General features: G+C 55.0%; 3 protein-coding genes across 3 annotated transcripts in view; 2 read left to right on the forward strand and 1 right to left on the reverse strand.

Annotated features, from left to right (window-relative positions):
* Positions 1–4,598, forward strand: part of PSMB7 (proteasome 20S subunit beta 7) — a 60,387-nt gene extending 55,789 nt beyond the window's left edge. The window contains exons 7-8 of the mRNA XM_027616815.2: positions 1,256–1,407; positions 4,312–4,598. Of these exons, the coding sequence (XP_027472616.1) occupies positions 1,256–1,407; positions 4,312–4,423 (264 nt within the window). The 3' untranslated portion in view covers positions 4,424–4,598. The remainder of the gene's footprint in view (positions 1–1,255; positions 1,408–4,311) is intronic.
* A 1,035-nt stretch (positions 4,599–5,633) lies between these two features.
* The window catches only part of NEK6 (NIMA related kinase 6), an 84,223-nt gene continuing 65,550 nt past the window's right edge, over positions 5,634–24,306 (reverse strand). The window contains exons 8-10 of the mRNA XM_027616223.2: positions 18,545–18,639; positions 10,426–10,539; positions 5,634–7,253 (exon numbers count right to left, since the gene is read on the reverse strand). Coding sequence (XP_027472024.1) covers positions 7,143–7,253; positions 10,426–10,539; positions 18,545–18,639 — 320 coding nt within the window. The 3' untranslated portion in view covers positions 5,634–7,142. The remainder of the gene's footprint in view (positions 7,254–10,425; positions 10,540–18,544; positions 18,640–24,306) is intronic.
* LOC113934712 (60S ribosomal protein L27a-like) lies at positions 18,660–21,613 on the forward strand. Its single transcript, XM_035723674.1, has one exon. It carries the CDS (start codon positions 19,486–19,488, stop codon positions 19,930–19,932), a length of 447 nt encoding a protein of 148 aa, XP_035579567.1. The 5' UTR covers positions 18,660–19,485; the 3' UTR covers positions 19,933–21,613.

Here is a 24,306-nt window from a genome sequence, read left to right on the forward strand (position 1 = left end):
TCATGTTTCTCAAAGAGTGGTACTTAGATGAGCTCTTTAGTTCAGCTTGCATATTTGTGGACTCCTAAAGCGCTGGCGAATGGGGAAGGGGCAGCATAAGGGCAGCACTCTCTTCCTTGGGAGAATGGTTCATTTTTTTTCCTTGTTGCCTAAAGAGCTTGTACGTGGTGCTCCCCAGGTCCCACCTTGCTGCCTCTGCTACCTGCTTTCGGTTTTACTGCCCTGCTTTGTGCATGCCTGGTGCATGGCCTGCCTTGCAGCCCCCTCCCTGAAGCGTCGCTGAGCCTGCCAGTGTTTCCACAGCTCCTTCTCACACTGCATTGTAGTTACGTGGGGCTGATACCCCTACTGGACTCTAAACCCCTACAGGGCAGAGACCTTGGGGCCTCATCCCTCTCTGTAGCTCTGCCTCCTAGCACAGGACCCGACATATGAAAGGCCTTCTTGAATCAGAAATGAATGAATCCACCTTTTCACAAGTACCCGTTGGTGACTTAGACTTGCTTCTAAAAGGAGAAGTAGAGGAGAGAATGATTCAAAGGAAGGAATCACTGTAAGTGAACATGTAGGCTCTTTAGTAGAAGGCAATAGATTCTCTTGGACAAGAGGTCCCATCCTTGGCTTTGCCACCATTTTGCTAGAACTGTATTGTTTTGGTGTTAGTTTTTCTCCCTGATATGACTTCTTCATTATGTTACCTGAAAGCAGGTTCCAACCATTACTGAACATTTTTGATCAGGGATTAGCAAACTATAACCCGTTGTCTCTCCACCTATGTTAATAGTTTTTTTGGCATACAGCCACACTCATGTGCTTATATGTTGTCTGTGGCTGTTTTGTGCTACTGTGACTGAGTTGAGTAGTTATGACAGAGACAGTGTATCTACAAAGCCCAAAATATTTAGTACCCGGCCCTTTACAAGAAAAGTTTACTGGTCCCTGTTTTAGATGATAAATTGCTCCCTGTCGGCCCAGAGTCCTCAGTCATTCAGTGATTATCTGATGTGAAGCAGTGTTTTGAAAGAAGGGGTGCATGCAGAAAGGGTTTAAAAGACCTGGTTCCTGCACTTATTAGCTGAGGAACCTTCGGCAGGTCGTTCTGGTACTTTGAGACCTTTTCTTCATCTATCAAACGGGCATTGAAAACGTCTACCTCATCGGTGATTCTGCGCACTGCTCGTGACAGCACTTTGTGGATGTCAAGAGCCACCCTCCCAGCAACTGTGGACGTGATCATTGCCATTCTCTTTCTCAGGAGGAGGAAGCCAAGAAGCTAGTGAGTGAAGCCATTGCAGCTGGCATCTTCAACGACCTGGGATCTGGAAGTAACATTGATCTCTGTGTCATCAGCAAGAGCAAGCTGGACTTCCTCCGCCCGTACTCAGTGCCCAACAAGAAGGGGACTAGGTAAGTGAAGGAGATGAAATTCTGCCTGTGTCCCCTGATTCCTGCGGCCACTCCTGATCTCTCCGTGGCATTTAGACAAGGTTTTCCTGATTGTTACCCGGTGAAGTAAGGCTAGTGTCCCCAAGGCGGCCTTACACACAGACCTTCGAGTCCTTATTTGCTTTATGATTTGGGTTGCTGTCAGGTATAGAAGAGTGATTTTACTTGTAAAATGTTGATGGGAGAGGTAGAGCAGGGCCCAATAGAGATTCGAATCACCTGCTATTCTTTCTCTAGTCTCTTAAAGAATCCCCTGAATTCCGTATGACATCCCGCAAGAAGCATTTTTCAGGGAAACCAGCCCGTAGCTTTTCTCAGAGTGGTCTAGGAGTCCTAAGCAGTTATAAACTAGGGGTTAGGAGTCTTGAAAGTTAGTCTGGGGTGCTCCCTGGTGTCTCCTGCTCTCCAGGGAGCCATGCTGTTCCACCTGGGGCATATGCGGAGCAGGCCCTGTGTTTCAGTGGCGTGGCCCAGACTCAGAGGGGGAACAGGGTTCTAGCCAGTTTGCTGACTAGAACTGGAAGGTTTACAGCCCTGGTGACTGGTGTGTACAGATGAGCTGCTCATTTGCAGTCTTGCATGGTTGTCCAGCTGTTTGACCATCCTCTTGTTCCTGACCAGCCTCTGGCTCCTGACCTCTTCTGCGGGCCTGACAGCTCAAGATAGGGCTCCCGAGCTCTGCTTCCAGCTGCACTCATGTGAATGTGGCACAGCAGGATTTACAAACTCCACCACTTCCCATGCAGCCCCATAGCGAGGCCAGAGTGTAGCAAGCACATCGCCTTCTGGAAGGCTTCCTTTAACTCTCACTGCATATACCCAAATTCCAAATCAGGAGTAATTCCAAGGAAAGAGTAGGACATTGAGAACCAGCACCGCACTCAGCACTGTGGGAACTCAGTGTGCTCGCAGCAGGTAGGGTAGTTCAGCAGCAAAGAGTTCTGGCTCAGGGGTTGGGGAGAGGTCATTGCCTCGCATGGTGACTTTGGGCCCATCAGTCTCCTAGTCTTTGGAATGATGGAGCTAGGTAGGTGAACAACCCGTGGAGTACCTGGGCTTTGAGCTGGAAAGGAAACCACCTTTCAGGCCTGGGGCTTTGCTGGGGGAGCAGGCTTTGCCAAGCCAGCTCCCTGACGCCTGGGTTCCCCATTATATGCAAGATGCTGCAGGAGCTGAGAGTTCAGGGAGGAGGACATGGTTACACTCCATCCAGACAGAACAGAGTCCTGGGTGAGGATTCTGGAAGCCACGTTTGAGCCACTGAAAAGTAGTATTTATGTAGGACGAGGAACCTGTGCTCAGCAGTAGCACATCTTAATTCTTTGGGACATTGTCACTCATCTGTAGAAGAGACTATAAACCCACAAGAAGAGACACAAAACGACCCTGTTGGCTAGTTGTGAAGATTCAGTGAGCTGGTATGAGAGGGGCTCGGCCCGTGGCAGGCGTGCGCTGGGCCCTGCGGCAACACTGCACGCTCTGCAATCTCACCGTCCTCTTTCCTGCCAGAGGCTGACTGGTGGGGCGCTGCCTGGGGTAGGGGAACCTTTCCCAGAGTGGGCAGTCAGGCTGGGGGCAGAGATTCGGCCTGGGCGGGTGTGAACCCAGCCCTGCACCTTCCTGTTGGCTGCTCTGCTGCCAGCCTGCCGCAGCCCTGCTTTGGAGAAGCCCTCCCTGCCTGCCGGCACCAGGCGCCCGTCACCAGGGTGGTGAGGCTCTTGTGTGTCTGAGCCTCCTCCAGATGTGGCGGTTCAGACGAGTCGGGCACACAGGAGTCGCTTGGGGCATCGGGCTCCAAGATGACAAAGCTGTCAAGGGTCCAGTCCGGGGGGGAAGGAGCCAGATCGTCACACCTGCAGGGGAGGGGTGGGGCACACCTTGAGAAGGTGCTGCTGCTGAGTGTGGTGGGGACCGATGGCTGAGCGGAAATGAGGCCAGCCGTTTGCTGCACGAACTCCTGGATTTCTGCAGAACTCGGACGTCGCCCACTATTTCCTGCTTCCTGCTCCCTGTTTGAGCACCAGTGCCCATTTGAGGGGCTGATTTTCAAGGAGCACGTGGTCACGGGATAGCTAACAGCCTTCTGTTAGTCCGCGCCAGATTGACAGAAATAATGTCCCAGCTGGGGAAAGACCAGAGGAACAGTTGGATTTGTACTGCTGTTTGATGATATTGTAATTCCTGGCCCCAGTGCGAGAATTAGCAGCTCAGATGTGGCTCTTACAGACTGCTTGTGCTCAGAGAAACCACTGTCAAGAGTCACTCCGAGAGAAGGTGTGGGGCGTGACCTGGTGGGGACCCACCGCACCGCCGCAGGGAGCAGCTAACCCTTCTCAAGGCTCAAGAGTGTAGTTTAGAGTGACAAGCCCAGAGTCCGGCTTCGGGTCATTTTTATACTGTTTTTGCTTCCACATGTTTTTAATGTTTAAGGTAACAATTAAGTCGTCCTTGTTTCTACACAAGAGAAGGGTGATGACAGCCTAACGAAAGGGTCCACTTCCTGCTGATACTGAAGGATGCTTTTGGGGAGTTGAAGCTCGAAGGCAAATGACCAAGTGCTTTCCAGCATCTTCTGGGGAGGGTGAGGTGGAGAAGGAAATGTGAGGGCCCATTAAGTGCCAGGTGCTCTATCTGAGTGCTTTTAGGGTGCACATCTACCAGGTGTCCCTATTTTGTAGCTCTGCAGCACTGGGGAGAGTGAGCCTTGGGGCAGTTGAGTCCCCCCAAGGTTACAGAGCTGGGAATCAGGAGAGCCAGGCTCTGAGTCCAGTCCTGCTTGCTGCCTTGCCTGAGTACTTGTCCCTCTCTCCAGGCCTCTGTTGGGCCCCTTGAGGGGATCCTAACTCTGCTTTTTTCTCCCACTAGGTTTGGCCGGTACAGGTGTGAGAAAGGGACCACTGCAGTCCTCACTGAAAAAGTCACCACCCTGGAAATCGAGGTGCTGGAAGAAACAGTTCAAACAATGGACACTTCCTGAATGGTGTCCGTGGAGTACCTGGGCTTTGAGCAGGATGGGAATCACCCTCATGGGCTGATTAGTGCTCTACGAGATGGGGGGTGGGGAGCAGTGGCGGCTCCCCCATAAGACCTTCATTTGGCGCAGTGTCTGCTGAATGAGACCCAATAAAAAAATGAAAATCGGATTGAATGGCTGAGGTCTGGAGGTTGTGTGGTTCTTTGGCCAGTAAGGCTCATTGACCTGCCCCTCCCCCCCTTCAGGATATTAATCCGTCCCCCAGTGCCCGTCTGCATTCACACAGGTGTTAAGAGCAACGTAACCCTCCTCCTAAAAGCAGGTGAGGCCTCATCTGTCACGGAAGTCAGATGAACCTTTCTACCCACCCCTTGTGCTAACTTTTTCTCTGTGTTCGGGGTGGTCCCAGGTTTTCTTGTTTTGTTTTGCTTTTTTAGAGTGAAGGCAGCGCAGCCTTTTACCTCAGCAGCCAAGTAGGAAACAAGTAGAGACATCAGTTCTGAATACCAAGAAAAAACAGGTAGGTGGACAGTTGGCTTCGCCATACCTGCATAAAACTGGGTGAACTGCTCGTTGGCCAGTTTCACAGAAGTCGCAGGAATGCTTTGGGGCTTTACTGTTTGTGGTAATTAGGATACCATCATTTCACAAGCACTCAGGCCTGGTGAATGGCTGAAATTTCACGCCTCCAGAGGGTCCTGGTGAGCAGAGTTGCTCTCATGGTGTTGAACATGAGTGGCGTGCCGAGAGCAAGTTCATCCACGTCTGTGGCTGATTCTGCCACGGGTGACACAGTAGAGGCTCTGAGAGCCGTAAGCAGAATATGTGCAAAAAAATCTGTGTGGAATCAGAAAAACTTCTAGTGGCAAGTGCTAGGCAGGAGATAGGGCCTTGACTCTCCCCCAGAGATAGCATGGCTGGGGTACACGGGAAAGAGTCCCAGCACCATGATCTTCCAGACTGAACCCACTCTTGGGGCAGCTGCCCTTGTTAAATTGCAAGGAGTAGGGTAGGGAGAACAATGGAATTATTTAGGGCAGTGTCCTGGCCGACGATTATCAAAATTATCTGGGGAGCTTAAAAAAATTCCAAGATTACTCAGAATGTCTGGGGCCTGAGAAATTGTGCTTTTAAAGGTGCCTGGGGAAATTGTGCTCTCACATGAAGCTGTTTTTAGAGTTATCTGTGAATTATACTCACTCACTCACAGAAGTGACCCCTCTTACCCCATTTTATTTCAAACATGGAGAACAAGTACAAAGCAAAGATTGCATCTGAAGAAAATGTCTCAAACCCGACAGGGTTACAGTAGAACAGAGTTCACACGTGGAAACAGAGCAGGGGCCCAGCCCAAGTCCTTTATCCCCAGGGAGGCCTGGGCCCCTGGTCAGCAAGTTGGCAGCAATCAGAGCACCTGACCAGAACGCTGACTGACTGGGCGGGCATGTCTCTATCTGGAGGGCTGAACTGTCACCAAGTCGATGGGTGACAACTTAGACCATTTGAGGATTAACTTGAGTAGAAAAGCAGAATTCAAACTATTTCCTTCAGAGCTTGAGTTTTCCTTAAGTTCACATTTATAAATTAGTCTTCACAGTTAATCCTATTTGGGAACAAGAAATAAATGAACATAGTTCTGGTTTCCTATGCATATAATGTAGTTGTACGTTAATTCTTGACTTACATGGTCCATGGACTTCAGTTTTGTGAAGGGGTGGGTGAGTGGCTACCATTTTTGGATCATCTGCAATGTGCTATAGGTCACTTGCCTATTTCCAATTCTGCCAGCAAGGCTGAAGGTAGATACTCTTAGTCCCATTTTACAGATGAGGAAACTAAGGCTCAGAGAGGCTGAGAGAGTCGCCTAGGGTCATGGTAGGCAGTTGCAGAACCAGAACTTGTACAGAGGATGGCCTGAGGGCATGGTTTATATTTCTGTTTTTGGTATCCTGTGCTTCCTTCCCACAGAGGAGAATGCCTAACACTGACTGTTAAATGAACTGCCGGCCTTCCAGCAGGTGGTGGAGGGAGGGCCTGAGATGCCTGGGAAGGAGCAGGTGCTCGGGAGGGGAGGGCTGAGCGGGACTGCACAGAAAACAGCCCTGGCTCACGAAACACCGGTTGCCTTCTGAAACTCTGTGCCAGATGCTGGGTTCTCCTCATCGTCATTCATCACGTTATAAACATACATAAAAATATTAGGAAAATCTCCACTCTACTTAAAAAAAATTATTTCCATTTTATCCTTTTACAACAGAGCAAGCACACAGCTTGATTTTTTTGAAAAGATTCTAAGAGCTAAACTGAACTTGCTATAACCAATTTGAAAGGCTCACGACAAGTCACACAGTCTCCTGTAATTCTCCTGTTCTTATAAACCTGACAGGTCACTGAAGGAATTATCCTAAAGATTCACATTACAATCCAGATATAAGGGGTATGTCGGTGGCTCGCCGAACCGCTCACCCTTGGTAACAAGCCAGCTGAGATTGTCCACAAACAGTTTAAAGAAAGGACTTTCGAATGTGACCACCAGTGACCCTGTGACCAGTGCCCCTCCCCCTGCATTCAGCACCTGCTGTGAAGCCCGGGGTACCCTCTGGGGAACCCGCCAAACCCTCTTGTCTTAGTTGATGATCTAGGCTACCAGGCGGCCACTTCGGAGAGAAGACTCAAGTAAGGCAAAGTGGTGCGGCTCTGAGAAGGCGTGCTGCGTCCACGTTCAGGTGCTGGAAGTCCACACGTGCATCTGTTTGGCAACCTGGTGCACATATCCGATGTCGGGTCTCTGGTTGGGGTCGGGGTAGATGCACATGCTGACCAGTTCTCGTAACTGTAAGGGCGAGAACGGCATGTTATTTTTCAGGAGACAGCCTCGTGGAGGCCCCGCGCCCGCGCTTGGCCTGCACAAACTCAGCCCTCACAGCTACCGAGGGGGGCGCGGCACGCAGGTGAGCGACGGGTGGGCAGTCACAGTTGGCACCAGTGCTAGGCCGGTGTGGCCCCAAGGCCACACCGTGAGACCCTGTTGTGTGGCTCTGTCCAAACAGTTGTGAACTTCCAGCTGCCCACACGTGTGTGTGTGCGCGCACGCGCACTGTCAGTCATGCAGATACCCAAACCAGAGGACAAAACTCAAGGCGAGGGCTTATTGATCATAATAAATGCATTAACATGCAGCAGGGCTGCAGTCTGCCCACCCCCTGGCCTCTTTATTGTGCGCATGAAAGACGGAGCTTTTAATTATACAGACACTGAAGGCTGCTCCCGCCTCGGGCTGGGGGAGGGGCGCCTTGAGCCTCTGATCGCCTCCGTTCTTCTGATAGCCAGAGTGCCAATTATTTTAATGGTAATTAAAATAATGACCTTAAAAAGCCTACATCTTCACTTGCATCACTGGGCTCACTGCAATTTTTTCATTTAAGTACCTGGTGCTGGAGGGGCTGGCTGGCCCTGCAGGGTTGGGGGGGTGGGCAGCAGCAGAGAGAGGGTTGGTCCTGAATGAGAGGGCTCATGTGGACTCGGTGGCCATGCTCAGGGAGTCTGGGGAGGGTGGAGGGGTCAGGTGGGGGCCCTGGGGCTACTGTCCACGCTCCGTGTTTCACACCTGAGGTGCTTCAGGCTGCAAATGAGGTTTCCCTGGGTCAGGCATTGTGAGCTTCCCTCCAACCTGTGTGCTGCCTTTTTGGGATTCCACTGCTTTATAAGCACTGGGAAGCCCCTGGACAGGCAGCTGCCGCTGGGCCTGTGGCTGGCCTGAACACTCCTGGAGTCTGAGGTTGCCCGTGATGAGATGATAATACTTCTGGAACCTTACAGTATTCAGGGGAAGGCAGTTGGACAAGTTCATGTACCCAAGAAAAATGGATGAAGGTAAAGTCATTGTGACTCCCAATTACTCAGTGAGTAGACTGCGCAGTTGGCAGTAAGAGGATGTCTGAAAACTTCGGAAACCAAGAGAAAAACAATAAAGTGTCTTTTATACCCCTTTCTAAGAGGTGATGTAAACTTCAAAAGTGAGGTGTGCTGAGCAACTCCAGTGCTAAGAAGCACCTCTCACTTCCTAACACACAGCCTAGAAACGCTGAACGTAACTGGTGAAAGCCGGATGCTCTGGGGAGTACGAGGTCACAGAGTTGGAGTGACTGACGAGAGAGAAGGGGGCTGAGGGCTTTATGCAGATTCATTTCATTTCAGCTTCTATTAGGCAGAGATTACCGTTGCCATTTATAGGTAGGAAACGGGCACAGAGAAGTTTTGATTTGCTCCAAGTTCCAAGTCTGTGCTGCTTGTAAATAGTAACAGATTTTCAAATTTAAAAAGGTAAAAAAGAAAAACTAAATGCAGCAATTAAGTGGTTAAGAAATCTATTAGCTTGACCTTTCCTGCCAACTTCCACTCCAGAGCATAAGTACTTCCTTTGAGGAGACATAGAAGAACTTTGTAAGCCGCTGAGGCAAAAGCCATGACAGAGCGTGCCCTGATCAACCCTCTAGGAATGTGTCCTCCCGACCCTCACTCTCCGTCCTCTGGGAGTCTGCAAAGCCAGTGAGCGTGGCGGTAAGTATGAAGGCTGCCAAGAGAAGGGTGGCTGATGACCCTTTTGGTTGGCCTGGCTGGACACAGCGTGAGGACACACTGGGAGACCTGGTCTCTGCAGCCCAAGCCCCTGGTGGACAACGGCTGCTCCTTCCAGAGCCTTCAGAGTCTTCAGGATTGGGACTGCCGCAAGCTGCACAGGGGCGCCTCAGCGCAGCTGGACCACTGGCTACTGAGGTGTGCCATCAAGAAACAGGATAGCACAGGGGCTGGGTGCAGGATCTCTGGGTTCAAATCCTGCCTTCGCCACTTGTGAGTTACGTGACTTTGGGCAAGTTACGTTAACGTATCTGTGTCTCAGTTTCCTTGGTAAAATGGAGGTGAGGGAGGACTCAATGGTGGGTCACAAATGTGCGCTGTTAGCCTGCCACAGTAGCCTGTGGTCCTGCAGGGTGGGCCCAGGGAGGTCTCGGAGTCCCCTCCACATCCTCTAGGGTGGCCCGTGACAGAACACTGATGGTTGGCACAGAGCATTTACTCGGAGCCATGCCCTTTGTTACAGCTGGTGGCTCCTTTTGGTGGCCTTGGGGTCAATGTCAGCCTGGTGCTAAGCTGAGCATGTCACATGCATGACCTAATCCTTACACTGACCCTGGGAGGCAGCCTCTAGGATTATCCCCATGTTATTACAGATGAGGAGACTGAGGCTCCGAAAAGTTCACTGACTCACCCAAGAACAGGGAAGGGATTATATTAAATGTACACATCTGTCTGCACCCTTAGTCATGCTGTGTGGTAAACCCGTCATTTCGTCTGCGCATTTTATTCACAGAGGTGAAATATTAGCCCTATTTTCCAGAAGACGGCACTGAGGAAGACACAGCTCATTCCTGGCACGGACCCAATGCCAGACATGTCCGTCTGTGTCCAGAACCCTTGCACCCAGAGCAGAATGTTGCAAGTAAGAGCCCAAGGTGTGACTTAGGTCCGGGACAGCAAGGAGCCCAGTCCGCTTGCCGGGGTTTCCTGTCACAGGATCAAGTGGCAGCCGGCTGGGGGTGGGGCAAGCCAAGGCCCCGCCACCTCCTGCCTCCCCGTCTGCCACCACATGGGGCCCTTGTCTGGGACCTGCAGTGGCTGGCCTCACACTCAAGCACCGGGTTGGGAGCCAAAGGGGCAGAAGTGAGCCAACGGGGCCTCACTGACCAGCTTCTGCTGGCTTCTGGGCCAGTGGGCGGGACACGTCCTGTCGCTGGGGGCCCACGCTGGTGTCTGAGACCTCTTTAGTAACATTCATCTACTTCCCTCCCCCCTGAACCCTGGGTCACTTTCCCACAAATCTTCCCTTCTCCACCCAGTTAAGCACACCCAAGTTCAAGCCCACAGCCATGGCATTTTGGAAATGCCTCTCCTCTCAAGCCAATGCCGGCCATTAAGCTCCCCAGGCCTGGGGGCGGCAAACTCACCTTCTCAGAGTAATGTTCTCCAGGGAGAGGTGGGTAGTCACATTGCTCTATCTTCTGGCAGAGGGAGAAGAGATTCATTTTGTCTCCATAGAAGGGGCTCTGGAGAGCTGCCATCTGCAAGGGAAGGGGGGATGAGAAACATGAGTCTGCAGCCTTGAGGTCCAGGGGCAAAAGGGACCACTCCAGATTGGGGTGGTGTCCTTCTCTGGTCCTTGGTGGAGACTGTCCAGCAGGATTTCCTGAAAACCCTGTGGGAGCTGGGATACAGCACAGTAGCAGTTTTAACATGATTTTTGTCCTAAAAGCGAATTAAATGACAATGAGGCTTCAGTGACAAAACTTTAAAGGCAACGGGGGGGGGGGGTGGGAGCTGAATACGGAGGGCCAGCCGCGTGCAGGCACACCCACCTCACGCTCCAGCCCTCCGGGACGGATTCTGGTCGTGTGCACACAGCAGATGGGGGAACAGGCTCTGCTCACTGGGACTCGTGCCTGGGCCCAGCAAGCTCTCTGTGGTGCATTGTCTTAGATTTCTAAGAAGCAATTCCAAAGGCACCCATGGGAGGGTGTCTAAGTAATGCACCGAGGAAATTACTTACCCAAGGACTAGCATTTTGAGGGGTGGGGTGGGGAGGTGAGGCCTTTCATTTTTGCTTTTCATTCTGGCTGTTGTCACTAGCCCATCACAGAGCTGCTGTCTGAGGGCCTGGAGTTCGGGGCAGCAGCTCGGGCTCTCTGTAGAAACTGGATGCCCAGACGTCAGGGAGGGGGCCTGAAGCTCCGGGGCTGAGGAGCAGCACGTGTGTGGTGCTGCAGCCTGCCTGAATCCCACTTCTGCACTCTCTTGCTGTGTGTCTGGCCTCGGCTGTGTTAGTCCGAAAGACGGAAAAGGTTCCTTCCACCTGCAGTGCTCTGGGCTCGGCCGGCACAGGAGGCGCCACAAGCCGGGCTGTCACCACCCCGATGAGGCCAGTGGCGCTGGCTCTACCCGGGGTCACTGGGAAGCGAGAGGACTGTGATGGTGGTTGGGCGAGGCGGGGAGGGTCTCCCCCAGTCGGGGAGCTGCCGGGATTCCCCTTTCTGGAGGGTATCTGGACTCCCCGGCCCATCCCTCAGGGCACTGCTCGGAGGTTCACGGGAGCTCGGGGCAGCTGCGTCCGGCGGGCTGAGCCTCGGGCAGGCTGCGCCGCAGCCCAGCACAGTGCCCGCCGGCCCCATCTGCTGATTAATCCGTAATGGCATTCAAGTGCTGCTTGTCACTCCCGCTCACTGTTGTCTGCCGCCAAGACGGCCCAACGCCCTCTGCTAATGAAGTGCCGTCGGGTAATTGCGCCTGGCTGTCTGTTTGGCCTCGGTTCCCTTCGAGGAGCCAGGCTGCCAAGGCCACTCCACACACACTGCTTGTCCAGGGCTCCCGGGCTACCTGAGCAATCCCCACTTGTCCTCGGGCCCCGGAGGGCAGGCCAGTGAGCCCTAACGCAGGGCAGGGAGAAAGCCATGGGTGTTGGGTCTGCGGATGACCCTGGCTTTAGTGTTCCCGGTCTGTCCCTGTCCTCTGTTCGCCCCTGTGGACAGGTCTGGTGGCCCCAGGAGCAGGGCCTGTCTCCGTCAGGAGGGCCCAGGGAGCTTCCGAGCCCAGGTGGCGTCCATGGGTTTACAGAAGGCCTTTGGGGAGACAGCACGGTGTGGCCTGGAGACTGGTTTCCTCTGGCCCCGGCCCAGGAGTCCACCCGGGGAAGCACCTGCGGGCCCAGGCGCCTGCGCCATGCTGAGTGCTTTCAGGGGGGCGTTGGGTGCCAGCTTCACCGCTCCTCCTCACCTCTCCTCCTGTGACTAGGGGCGCCAAGCCCCTGGAGGAGGGCTGCGGCGAGTGACCTGGCACTTGGCCGGGAAGGAGGAGCTTGTGGAGGCCATGCCCACCGCGGGCTCCGCCAGCCTGACCGGGGCGGGGGGGGGGGGGGAGGGGGCGGCTCAACCGAGTGTGCAAAATGGCATTGCTTGGGTGATGCATTTCCAGTAGTTAAAATGAGAGCCTTGGGTGCAAAGGGTTAATTGGGCAGTTTCAAAAGGACATCTGTTGCCACAGCAGAGAGCAGCTGAGGCTCCGGGGCGGTCACTTGGGGTGAGCTGGGTGCCCTCCGAGTCGTGGCTGGATGATTTAAGATGGATTTTCCTGGAAAGTGTTTCTGTTCACAGTAGAAAGAACATTTAAAATGTTGGCCCACTGACACAGGTTCTGGTTTTTCATGTGTTGGACCTGGGAGACTGGCTAATCCTTTTAACAAGCCGTTCTGATTTACACAAACCTTGCTCTTTAGGGTTCCAAAAGGGCTCCAGAAAACGGTGGGGGGTGAGCCCCAAGCCAGCATCTCCTTCAGAGCATCCCTCCCTCCCTTGCGGGACGCTCCCACACTGTCCTGAACAGGGTCAGCAGAGGGCTTCCTGCCAATAGTACCTTCTCCATCCACGAAAGCAGATTCCAGCTTCTGGCCTTCCACCCAGATCAGGGCACTGGGTTGTGAAGGAACCTCTGGGGCTGCTCGAGGTGCTGGGATTAGAACAATTACCCTGAATGCGGAGATCCTGGCACCGGCAACCAGGCGACCACCCACTTCTGCCTGGTCGATGTGGCGGCGAACTCGCCATTTGGGGCTGATCCCGTTGGCCTTGTCAGAGCTGCAAGAGCCGTGGCGCTCAGCCCCGCTCCTCAGATGCAGAACTTTTCCTCTCTGGCATTATGGGGATGACACACAGCCAGGAAGTGGGAGAGTGTGGCCACTCACCCCCGCCGGGAGGGCTCAGAAAAACTGGTGTGTGATCTGAGATGTCAGAGGGAGAAGGGGACTCTGACTTCAGAGGTGACAGCAACTGCCTTTGACTCCTGCCCTGTCAGGGCCTCAGACACTCATCTTGTCACCTAGTATCTCCTGAGCACATCCTGGAGTGAAGGCTGCACCCAGAGGCCAGTCACCAGTAGTCTGCAGCCCTGTTCCCCCACAAGCCAAAGGGCACCCAGACTCTTCTCTGGGTCCAGCCAGAATTCCAAACAGGATTCTGTACAAGGGGCAGGTGATCCTTAGTCTGGTTCCCCTGCTGCTTTCTTGCTGGCTCTCAGTCTCCCGAGGCTGCTGTGGAAGGTCACCTGCCGAGGATCCTGGGGCTGGCGTTGGATGAGCCAGTTCCTTCAGCTTTGTGCTCAGAGCTGAGCTCACGTGTAAATAAATAAATTCTGTCGAGCCCGCGCTGTGGGCCGGGCGCCTCTGCAGGGCGTGCTGGGTAATGAAAACAAAGCCCCGGGCCTTCTAACACTGGTGTCTCCGCTGGAGGCTCCTGCTACCGGAGGGGCGGGGGGGCACTGTAGTCACTTGGGGCTCCTCACGGCCTGGCTTTCATCTCCCAGGGGCTCTGGGCCGAGGCCCACGGTCCCCTTCTCCACCGCAGTCGCACTTACCCCAGTGTGGAGTCCTGCCCTGCGGCTGCCCAGGGCCTAGCTCTTGTCCACAGGGGAGTGGGACCTGCCAGGCAGCCTGGGGACCAGTGCCCATCTTGGTCACTTCCTTGCTTTGTGACCCTGGGGAGTCTCTCCACCTCCCTGAGCCGGTTTCCTCCCTTATAACGAGGCTGGGACTGGCCTCGTGTGATTCTCGTGATTCACCCCAACGTCCAGGGCAGTGCCGCTCCCAGCTGCTGAGCCGTCTGGCCTGTTCCTCCTCATGCTGACCTCTTCGAGACAGGTCCCAGTGGGCACCGCCCCCCAGGGGCACGAGCCAGGTGAAGTGCTTTGTGGCAGCTCCTCACTAGCCATGGGTCAACATCAGCATCTTCAGGTGAGCTCAGGAGGTCCTCAGTGGATGCCTGGCTGCCCAGGTGATAGGGGGTATGGTGGGCTGAAGAAAGGCCCCCAGAGATGCCAGCATCTTCATCCGTGACGCCTGTGAATGTGTTACCTTCAATGGCAAAAAGGATTCAGCAGGTGTGATCCATTTAAGGACCCCTGGTGGGAAGTAATTCTGGGTGGTCCAAGTGGGTCTTAAATGTAATCGTAAGTGTCCCTGTAAGAGGGAGGCCAAGGGGCCTGACTACGCGAGAGCAGGACGTGTGTTCCGAGTGGTGTGAGGAGGGTGTCATGAGCCTCTCCATTTTCCATGGAAGAGGCCCCGAAGTGGATTCTCCCTAGAACCTGCAGAAGGAACCAGCCCCACCAAGGCCTTGCCTTTTGTCTGCTGAAATGGATTCTGGACTTCTGGCCCTCAGAACCGTAAGCGAATAATTTTATGTTGTACGAAGCAGTCAACTTTGTGATAACCTGTTAGAGCAGCCAGAGGAGACACAGGGGGCTTCTGAGACTTCAGGCCCAGGCCAGGGCTCGGGGAAGGGCAGGCCTGTGCACAGGGGGCAGGTTTTCTCTGGCCCCGCACCGTCACTTCAGGCCACCCTGGCTCAGATGGGTGCCCCCCCCGGGCTGCACTGAATCGGCGGAGGTGGTCTGGAGGGGGTGTGTGGGTGGGGAGCCTCTGTGACAGCTCTTCAGGCTGGCAGCGCTTCTGGAACACACCACAGGCTGTGTAGCGGGAGCTCCAGTCGTGTCTGCGGGATGCTTCCTCCCAATTACTAAGCCCTGGGCCCAGATGCATCTCCCTCCCTGTCTGCTGGGGAAACATCCGCTCCCCGCAGGGCTGGGGCAGCGGGGAGAGGGGTGGTGGCCCGCCACAGAGCCCCTGCTGCCTGACATCCTCTGAGGGCCACGCGAGCCCTCTTCTGTGGGAGGCCCAGGGCCTCGGGTGGTGATCCGTGCCCACTGGCCCCGAGGACGACCGTGCCCGAAGGACCTGACGGATTTCACCGACTTCCCACGGCCAGGACGTCCCTCCCTGGCTGCGAGCCGCAGGGCCCCACACGCTGCCAACAAATATATCAGCTTGGCTGAACCAGAGCCTGATGCTCGGAAGCCACGAGCGCAGACACTGCCTGGTTGAGACACGTGCTTGGTGCCACAGACGAGATGCAGAGGATGGCCTCCCCGGGACCGTCGAACCGGGCACTGCGGGCCCCAGGCGGGCATCTGCCTCCGGGAGCTGAGACAAAGGCTCGGGCAGGGAGCAGGGTGGCTCTGTGCCACAGGCTTGGCACGAGCACGGAGAGCTAGCTGCCATCCTCTGGCCCCCGGGAGGGGAGCAAAGCCACCCGTCACACGCAGGTCTCACACCCTACAAGGCCCGCGTGTCTGTGTTTGGAGATCCTCAGGGTTCACCCGGGCAGGAAGCGGCTTCCGGAAACCGCAAACCCGGAATGGAAAAATAAGATGAACCAGCCATCTGGCCCGGAGACAACATCCAGGAGGACAGGAGGACAGAGCCGAGTCCTCCACAGAAAAGGAGACCAAGGTGCATTTCGGCTTCCCGCTGGCCAGAGCAAAAAGGGAAATGGGGCCGGTTGTAGGGGCCTCGCTGCCAGAGGTAGGCGGCAGATACCCGGCAGCCAGGGGGTAGTGGTGGGTGTCAGTGACCTGCTTGCCATTGTCGGAGGGCCTTCTCTGAGCCAGACTCCGCTCGTGTTCGTGCGCACTGGGGCAAGGGAAGCTCCCGGAGGGAGATGCTGACTGGCCCCCAGGGCCTTTTATGGGGTGAGGGAGGAAGCGGAGCCTTGAACTCAGGTCCTTCCGACCAAAGTGGGCCCGCACTCACCCGAATTACTGCAGCCGTGCGAGTTAGCTGTGTGCTTGCGTGTGCACACAGTGCGATTCAAAATCGCACCCACCCCCTAACCCCTGCCACGCTGAGGGCATCTGCTTGGGCCTGGGGAGACCAGGAGCGGCATTCCCTCCCCCTGAGGACTGACACCCAGGTGGAGGGTGCCCAGGTAGTAGGGGGATGGAATCCCCTCCTCAGACCCCAGGCCTGGGCAGGTGGGCAGGGCTGTTGAAGCTGGAGCACTGAGCCTGGGGAGGGCTGGGGTGGCGTATGACCTGGGCTTGGCTTTGTCACTGGCCTTAGCAGCCCTGGTGGCCGTGGTGTTCACCTGGACTTGGAGAGACAGCTGGAGAGACCCCGAAGTCATTGATTCATCTTGGGTGACAGACCCCAGTACCAGAGCTTCTGTGTGACTCTGGAGGTTTGCCCACCTGGTTTTAATTCCTTCTCAGCAAAACGAAACCAAACCAGCCCTCTGGGGCCGTTACAAATGTGCAGCCACGTGGGACACCGACTACAAGCAGGTTTCTTTCCTGTCATCCTTGCTGAGAACGTGCTGACTTTCATCTCTTTTCTCTTGTTGCCAAAGATGCTGATTTCCCTCCAGATTCCCTCCCGCACCCACTGTCCTTCCCTAGCTCATCACCTACCCCCAGCCACTCCGCACTCCCAAACCCCACACCAGCCAGTCCGTGCAGAGAGACAGGGACAGGGGAAGGAGACACAACACAGCCCTCTTCCACCCGAGGGGGCCAGGAACCGCCCCGCACTCCCCGACCCACTGCGGCCACCAGCTGGGCACCGCCTCAGCCTGGCTGCCCCCGTTTGGTGGCCATTCAAAGAATTCCTCCCACAACAGATGTCCTGCGGGGTCCCAGAAAGCAGGTCTGCGCCCCATCTCTTGACTGTCAGGGCCTGACTCACTTCAAGATGACAGTGGGGGCCGTCCACACTGCTAACCTCCAGGAGAAGGGTGTCGCAGCCACAGATGCCACCTGGCTTCCTCTGTGATCACTAGGCCACTTCTTTAAAATGAAATGTCTGCTCTTACTCACAACAGAGATGCTGCGAACTTTAAACCTTGCAAAGGGATCCATTTTGACCTCAAAGGCTCACACAGTAATGCGGGGGGCGGGGGACATACCACCAAAGACCCTGGCCACAGGAGCCACCGCGGGCCCTATGTGGGTCGGCAGTGGGCAGCTTATTCCTTCAGTTTATACCCGAGGACTGTGAGCTCCATTCCCAGAGTCCACAGTCCCAAGGAAGCAAAGAAGCCAGTCTCTGTGACCCCCAAACGCCCCCCGGGGGGGGCGGGCCTTGGCACTATCTTGGGCATCGCTGCCCTAACAGTTGGGCCACGTCAGCTTGAGAATAAGTCTCTTTAGCTTATCTGCTCCAAACCAGACCCCACACGTGCTCAAGTCAGCTCCAGGGAAAGCAGAAAAATAATCAAGATTCCAATTTTAAAAGCAAACTGTGCTTGGTGTCTCATGGCCCTCGGAGGATTTTTCAAAGCCTTTCATGTCTGTTCTTCCATTTATCCAGACGGGGACGGTGTGGGATGGGGACTATTCCCATTTTACAGATGGGGAGGCAGGCTCAGCAAGGTGGACAGAATCCCAGAGCTGTCCAGAACTAGGTGGTCCAGGCCAGGGTGCTGGAGGTTGGGGCCGCCAGCTCAAAGATACTGGAGGGCTCAGGCCTCCCTCCCTCCCCTGGCGGCTGCAACAGTGTCATAGCTTAGGAATGGCTTGTGCTCCTAGACCTCCGGGGGGCCGGTCACAACATGCTCATGTAGTCTCCTGTCTGAGCCTGCCAAGACTTAGAAATATGCCCGTCCCTCCATCCAGACTGGCCAGAAATGGCCATCTGATGGCTCCATTTCACAGCTCAGGGGAGGGGACAGTGGTCTTTAGTGAGGCCCGTGTTGCTGAGCCTGGAAGAGCGTGGACACCCTCTGTGAGGAGCGTGTCAGAAGCACGGGCCAGAGCTGACTCCTCTGTCCCCAGGGCCCTGCATGAGGCCTGATGTACGGGTGAATGACCAACAGTGGACGAGAGCACCCTGGTTATCAGGGAAACTGGGGCAGCCAGACCCCCTGTCTGTGCCCCCTCCGTCATGCAGGCGGACTGGACCCTGTTTCTCATCCGTCTCCCTTTGCAGATCGGAGCAGCCCACGAGTGACACAGGACCCAGTCTGCCACCGGCCACACCTCTAACAAGCTCCTCCAGCCCGACGTTAATCAGGCAGACATTGGGCCGAGCGGGGTGAAGGCTAGGACCCAGATGGAGCTGGTGCCACAGGTGGCTGGACGTCACCCATTCCCGCGGTCCCACCTGGAGCTGGTGGGGTGAGTCCCACCCGGGCTGGGCCCCTGCCAAGCACACCCCGCTGAAAGCCGCTGAGCTGTGGGCCGGACACTCACCTCATACAGCAGACAGCCCAGAGACCAGATGTCAGACTTGAAGTTGTAGCCGTTCTCGTGGATCCTCTCCGGGGACATGTAGTAAGGCGTCCCCACTGAAACACAGGAGGGGGGTGGGTGGGTGCTTATGCTCTGTGCAGAGAAGGATGTGAGGGGGAGGGGAAGGCATGGGCGTTGGGGAGATCGGGCCTCGGGCTCCCTCTCCTCCTCTCCCCGGCTCAGTCAGAGGAGAGGGCTAGGCCAGACTGGAGCTCCCACACTGGGGAGGGCACGAAAAGCCCCTGGGGACAGGGCCGGCCCCAGACCTGAGACTTGGTCTGGGGGCTGGGCAGCTGGGGATACATGTTTCTGCCAAGTGTCCAGGGGAGTGGGGTGCAGTGGCCAGGCTCTGGGAAGCAAATGATCAACTGTCCTTCCAGGTGGGTGCTTGAATCCTCGAAGAGTCCAGATAAGGCTCTCAACAGTGGAAAAAAACCAACCCCTGTTAACGCTGAGCGAAGCGCATCACATGTGTTAGCTCATCCGTGTTCCTAACAGTCCCCCAGCGAGGCATACCCCCCCCCCCTTTACAGATGGGGAAACGGAGGCTCAGGAAGGCGGCAGGACTGAGGTTCAAAACCAGATCTTTGGGCTCGAGAGAGTGAGCTCTTAGCCGCCACCGACCGGCATGTCCAGACTTGGGGTTAGCCAAGATTTCTTACATCAAACCAAGGACAGAAAAGATAGTAACCATAAACGAAAAGACTGATATATTGGGGCTTCATTAAAATTAGGAACTTTAGTTTCCCAAAAGACCCGTTCAGAGAATCGAGAGGCAAGCCACAGGCTGGGAGAAAGTAGTCTCCATACATATGCCCAACAATGGCCCCAAACTCAGGATAGACTTTAAAACTTCTGTAAATCATTAAGTAAAAGACAGCTTTTCCACCTGGGCTGCCGACATGCCATCCAGACTGAGGAAGACCCAGAAGCTTCAAGGCCACGTGAGTCATGGCCACGGCCACATCGGCAAGCACCGGAAGCACTCAGGAGGCCGGGGTAATGCTGGTGGCATGCATCACCACAGGATCAACTTCGACAAATACCACCCAGGTTACTTTGGAAAAGCTGGTATGAGACGTTACCACTTAAAGAGGAACCAGAGCTTCTACCCAACCGTCAACCTTGATAAACTGTGGACCTTGGTCAGTGAGCAGACACGGGTAAATGCCGCCAAAAACAAGACTGGAGCTGCTCCTATCATTGATGTGGTGCAATCGGGCTACTACAAAGTTTTGGGAAAGGGAAGACTCCCAAAACAGCCTGTCATCGTGAAGGCCAAATTCTTCAGTAGAAGAGCAGAGGAGAAGATTAAGGGTGCTGGGGGTGCCTGCATTCTAGCAGCTTGAAGCCACGTTTGGGGGGTTCATTAAATGCTAACAAGTGCTTTTCTCAAAAAAAAAAAAAAAAGACAAACCCAACCCCCCCCCCTGCAAATTTGCAGAAGACTTAAAAGGGCACTTCACAAAAGAGGAATATCCAAGTGGCCAGGAAGCACATGAAATGATCTTCTCATTAGTCACCAGGGCAAATTAAAAGCACACTGAGTTACTACCACCCATCCACCTGAATGGTTAAAGTTAAAAAGACTGCTATCAACCAACTCAGGGACGTGTGGAGAAACTGGAACCTTCATGCGTTGCTGATGGGGACAAAAAAATGGAACCCCCACCCTGGAAAACCATGCACCACAGCATCTACTACAGCCAAAAACACGGCCGACACCATAACCTGGCAGGTCCGCTCCCAGGGAAATGCGTGAGAAAACCGAGCGCTTCTGTCCATCAAGAGACGTGATCAAGAATGTGCAAAAGGGCTTTACTCATAATAGCCAGAAACTGGAAACCGTAGAAGGGGCCTCTTCACACGATGGAATACTACGCAGCAACAAACAAGAACAAACCTCGGATACATGCATGCCACCAAATGGATCCATCTCACAGGCGTGATGCTGAGTGAAAGCCGGGTACGGAAGAGCACACACTATCTGATCCCATTTTTATCAAGAACAGGACGTGTATGTATGTCCCATCTCAGTTAAAAAGCAGAGGGGGCACACTTTTGATGATTTGGAACTATACAGAGAGGAGAGGATTTCCTGAGAGGAGGTGAGCTCCCCATCACCAGAGGCATGCACATTGCAGCAGAGGGGCTGCTTTGGCAGGGCTGAGGAGGGGCCCAGAGTCTGGATTTGTAAACTGATCTGTGGTCTGAGACTCTGAGCTCAGTCTATTTGGAGGATGATTGTTCTGGATACTTTTAGATCAGACTTTGAAGGCTGCTACACAGACAGCATTTTCACCAGCCTGCAGAGACCATACGAATGTGATGGCAGTTGCTGCTGGTCCAGCCAAAGTCAGGAGCCGGAGTCCAGCTCGGCAGAGGCTGAGTCCGAGATGCGGTTTATGACCTAGGAAGGAGGGAGGTCCTGCACCACGAAACGCATGGGCCCCTGGGGGAGAACAGGCCTTTCAGTGAGCTGGGAAACAACAGGCACCCCAAAGCAGGGGCCCAAGTCAGGGTGTTTTAAAAGTACAAAACCCCAACTACCATTTAATGGTGTCACTATTCTTTTAAAAAGAGAAGACAGTTGAACACCAGCATAAGTGGAAAAACTTATAATCTCAAACTCAAGGACAGTCCTTTGCATTGAAAAGTTTAGCTGTTTGAAAGCTTTATTACCTTCCTGTGCATCTCATCTCATTAGAGACGGGTGGGAAGGGTTTACGGCCAACCTGTAGAGGCTGTGAACGGAGGTGGGAAGGCCTGCTCTGGGCTTGACCTCCCTGGGGCAGGACCTTGTTTACCAAAGGGTCCCAGTGCCCTGCCTAGGACCAGGTCACAGGGGGCACCTTCTAACCACCTACTCACTGAGTCGATGAATCTGTACGCATCTTATCGCTGTTAACACCATTTTCTTGCAGCCTAGCGCACCGTCTACTTAATGTGCTACCCCCAGAGGGACTCCCTGATTGTTGCTCTATGTGGACACCAACCACCCTTTGATGGCAATAATCCCCAACAAGGACAGCAGCCATCACTTAAATACATGCTGGAAGGATGTGTCATCCTATCAGCAGGCTGCTATCCAGCTGAAAGAGCTGTCAGTCAACATATGAATCCATGTGGGATTCTGTAAACAAACTGCACCTTCAAGGAGCAACTCCTTGAATATTCTGGTCATGAGGCAGCAAAATAAACGGGCAAGTACGAAATGGATGACTTGTTACATGGAAACCACAGGATGGAATCCGAACAGCTCTCAGCAGCTCTCGACCACACTGTATGTGACTCTGGTACCCAGGATGCTGCGGATGGAGGTCAGAGGTCCCATCCTCAGCAAGGGACAGCAGTGCCTGCCGCTGGCTACCCTGCACCCCTACCCTCCGGCCCAGCCCCTCGGGACTAGGAGCACAGGCTGGCCCTGACACCTCTCGCCACCCTCAGTCTTGTCCTCTGTTCATTTGAGACCCACCTGGGCCTCTCGAGGAGGAACTCGGGGACAGATGACCTGTGGAGTGGCCAGGCCCACCAGAAGGTGGCGAGTGCCTGGCCGCTGCTCGAGTCCCTCACATGGCTACCCCAGCCCAACCCCACCTGCTCTTCAGTTCACCTCTGTATCTTTGCACCTGCTGATCCCCTTGCCTCCAAGGGGGCTCCTTTGTGGTCCAGTTCAGCTGCCCCCCGCCCCCCTCCCCCTGGCTAGGACGAGCTGGCTGCTCAGTGAGGCCTGGACATTTGGTTTATCCCTCTGTTCTGTTACCACTTTCTCCCTCTGCTGGGGCTCCAGATCCCTCCTCAGGCCTGTGTGTGGTGAAAGCCTTTGGGAACGCGGGGAAAGAAAGGTCAAGGAACACCACCACCCCTTCTCCTCCATGCTCCCCCCAAACATCAACGCCTCCATGGCTCTTTCTGCTTTTACTCCCATTTCCACAGTGCAAGGGAAAGGCAAACACCCAAAGGTGCTGGGGACCTTCTCCTAAGATGCCAGTGCTGCAGGTACCATCCATCCATCCCTCTATCTAGCTACCCATCCGTCCATCCATCCATCCACCCACCCATCATCACCCATCTGTCGTCTGCTTATCTATCCATCCATCAGTCTGTCCATCCATCCACCTGTCCATCCGTTTATCCGTCCTTCTGCATCCCACGTTGACTGAGCCTTGACGCTGTGCTGGGCCCTCCCAGGAGTGGGCCCATCAGGAAGGAGTGAGTTGTCAGTCCCCGGAAGTGTCCAGAAGGACACAGAGAAAGGCTGGACTGACTCGGGAGCTGCAGCTGAATCACTTGGACGAGCCTGTTGCAAATCTGGACCCTGGCCCACCCCCAGACCTGTGGGCTCAGCATCTCCAGGGCTGGGACTCGGACACCGCCTCTCTCGTGAGCTCCCCGAAGAGGCTGATGCATGTCACAGTCTGCGGAGCTGGGTAAAGCCTCCCCCAGTTGCCCCCTGCCAACAGCTTTAGAGCTCAGACACCTGTGGCACAAATGAACGGATGAAGCGTTAACTGAGGGAAACCTGGCCGGCCTGTCCACGCCAGGCACTGGGTCCCCGTGTCCCCACCCCTAGGCAGATTCTCCAGGCCCCTGGACCCTGTCTGTGAGCCTTAGAGTTGGGGTGCTCGGCATTCTGCCACCTACCCCTGGGAATCTGTCTGTAAAACCTGCTTTCCAGCCCGACAACAGATACTCAAACACTATGAAGCATAATGCACAACTTGCATGAGTTTTCAAGATAAAATGAGACACTTCAAAGACATCCCAAGTTGCAGCGGGCCCTGGAGGATGTATCCCCAAGGCCCAGGGGAACAGCGATTCTAGGGAAGAGTGGGGCGAGGCTGACAAGAGGAGGGGCCCCCTGAAGCCCTCACCCGGCTGTGGCCCTAGTGCTGCCCCAGGGGCCCCGGGGCGCTGCCAGGCAAAGCAGCAGCACAGACTCTGGAGACGCTCAGGCGGGCTGAGCCCCTTCTTGCAGCCTCCCCACTGGATCCTTGGCCCGCCAGTTCCCAGGCCGGCCCCCACCTCACTCCCCGCAGTGGGGGACGGAGCTGGCATATGAAACAGAAGCCTAACAATCCCCGACCTTCCCGGCACCATCTTTGCCTAGAACTCCCGGATTTCAAACCGGGTGGATATCAGAAGAGGACGTGGGACCTCAAAGCGGAGGCTGATTAAAGGGGCCGCATCCCAGAGACGCGCCACTCCTGTCAAAACAAACCTTGCTGCGTCTGGAGATGCTCGCCGTGTTTGAAACGTGTTCATTAGATATGAAAAAGGTAGAGATTTCACATGAAGGGGAGGCTGGCGTCTGTGGGCGGCACTTCTTGCCCACATGGCGGTTTTAAAAATGGCTAGAGAAACGTGGGGTCCCGGCCCGACACCCCCCACCCCAGGTGTGCCTGGGGGCTAGGACCCGGTGTGCAATCTGAGCGGCACAGGCGGGGCACAGGCGGGGCACGCAGACTTGCACCACTCAGCAGGAGAGCACTGAAATTCTCTCCCAGCCTCAGTTTCCCTGCTGGTGCAACAGAGGGCTTGCACTGGAGCGTCCCCAGAGTCCTCCCCTTCACCCTTTGGAGCCTTGGTTTCCCTCCCTGGAAAACGGGGACAGTGCTACTGAGCCCACATGTGCAGGGGGAAGGGCTCTGGGAAGGCCCCGCAGAGCTACCGGGGGAGAGGTGAGCTGTGGACAGGGGGCGCTGAGGTGGCAGCGGGAGAAG

This window comes from Zalophus californianus, chromosome 13, assembly GCF_009762305.2.
Source record: "Zalophus californianus isolate mZalCal1 chromosome 13, mZalCal1.pri.v2, whole genome shotgun sequence".
NCBI lineage: Eukaryota > Metazoa > Chordata > Mammalia > Carnivora > Otariidae > Zalophus > Zalophus californianus.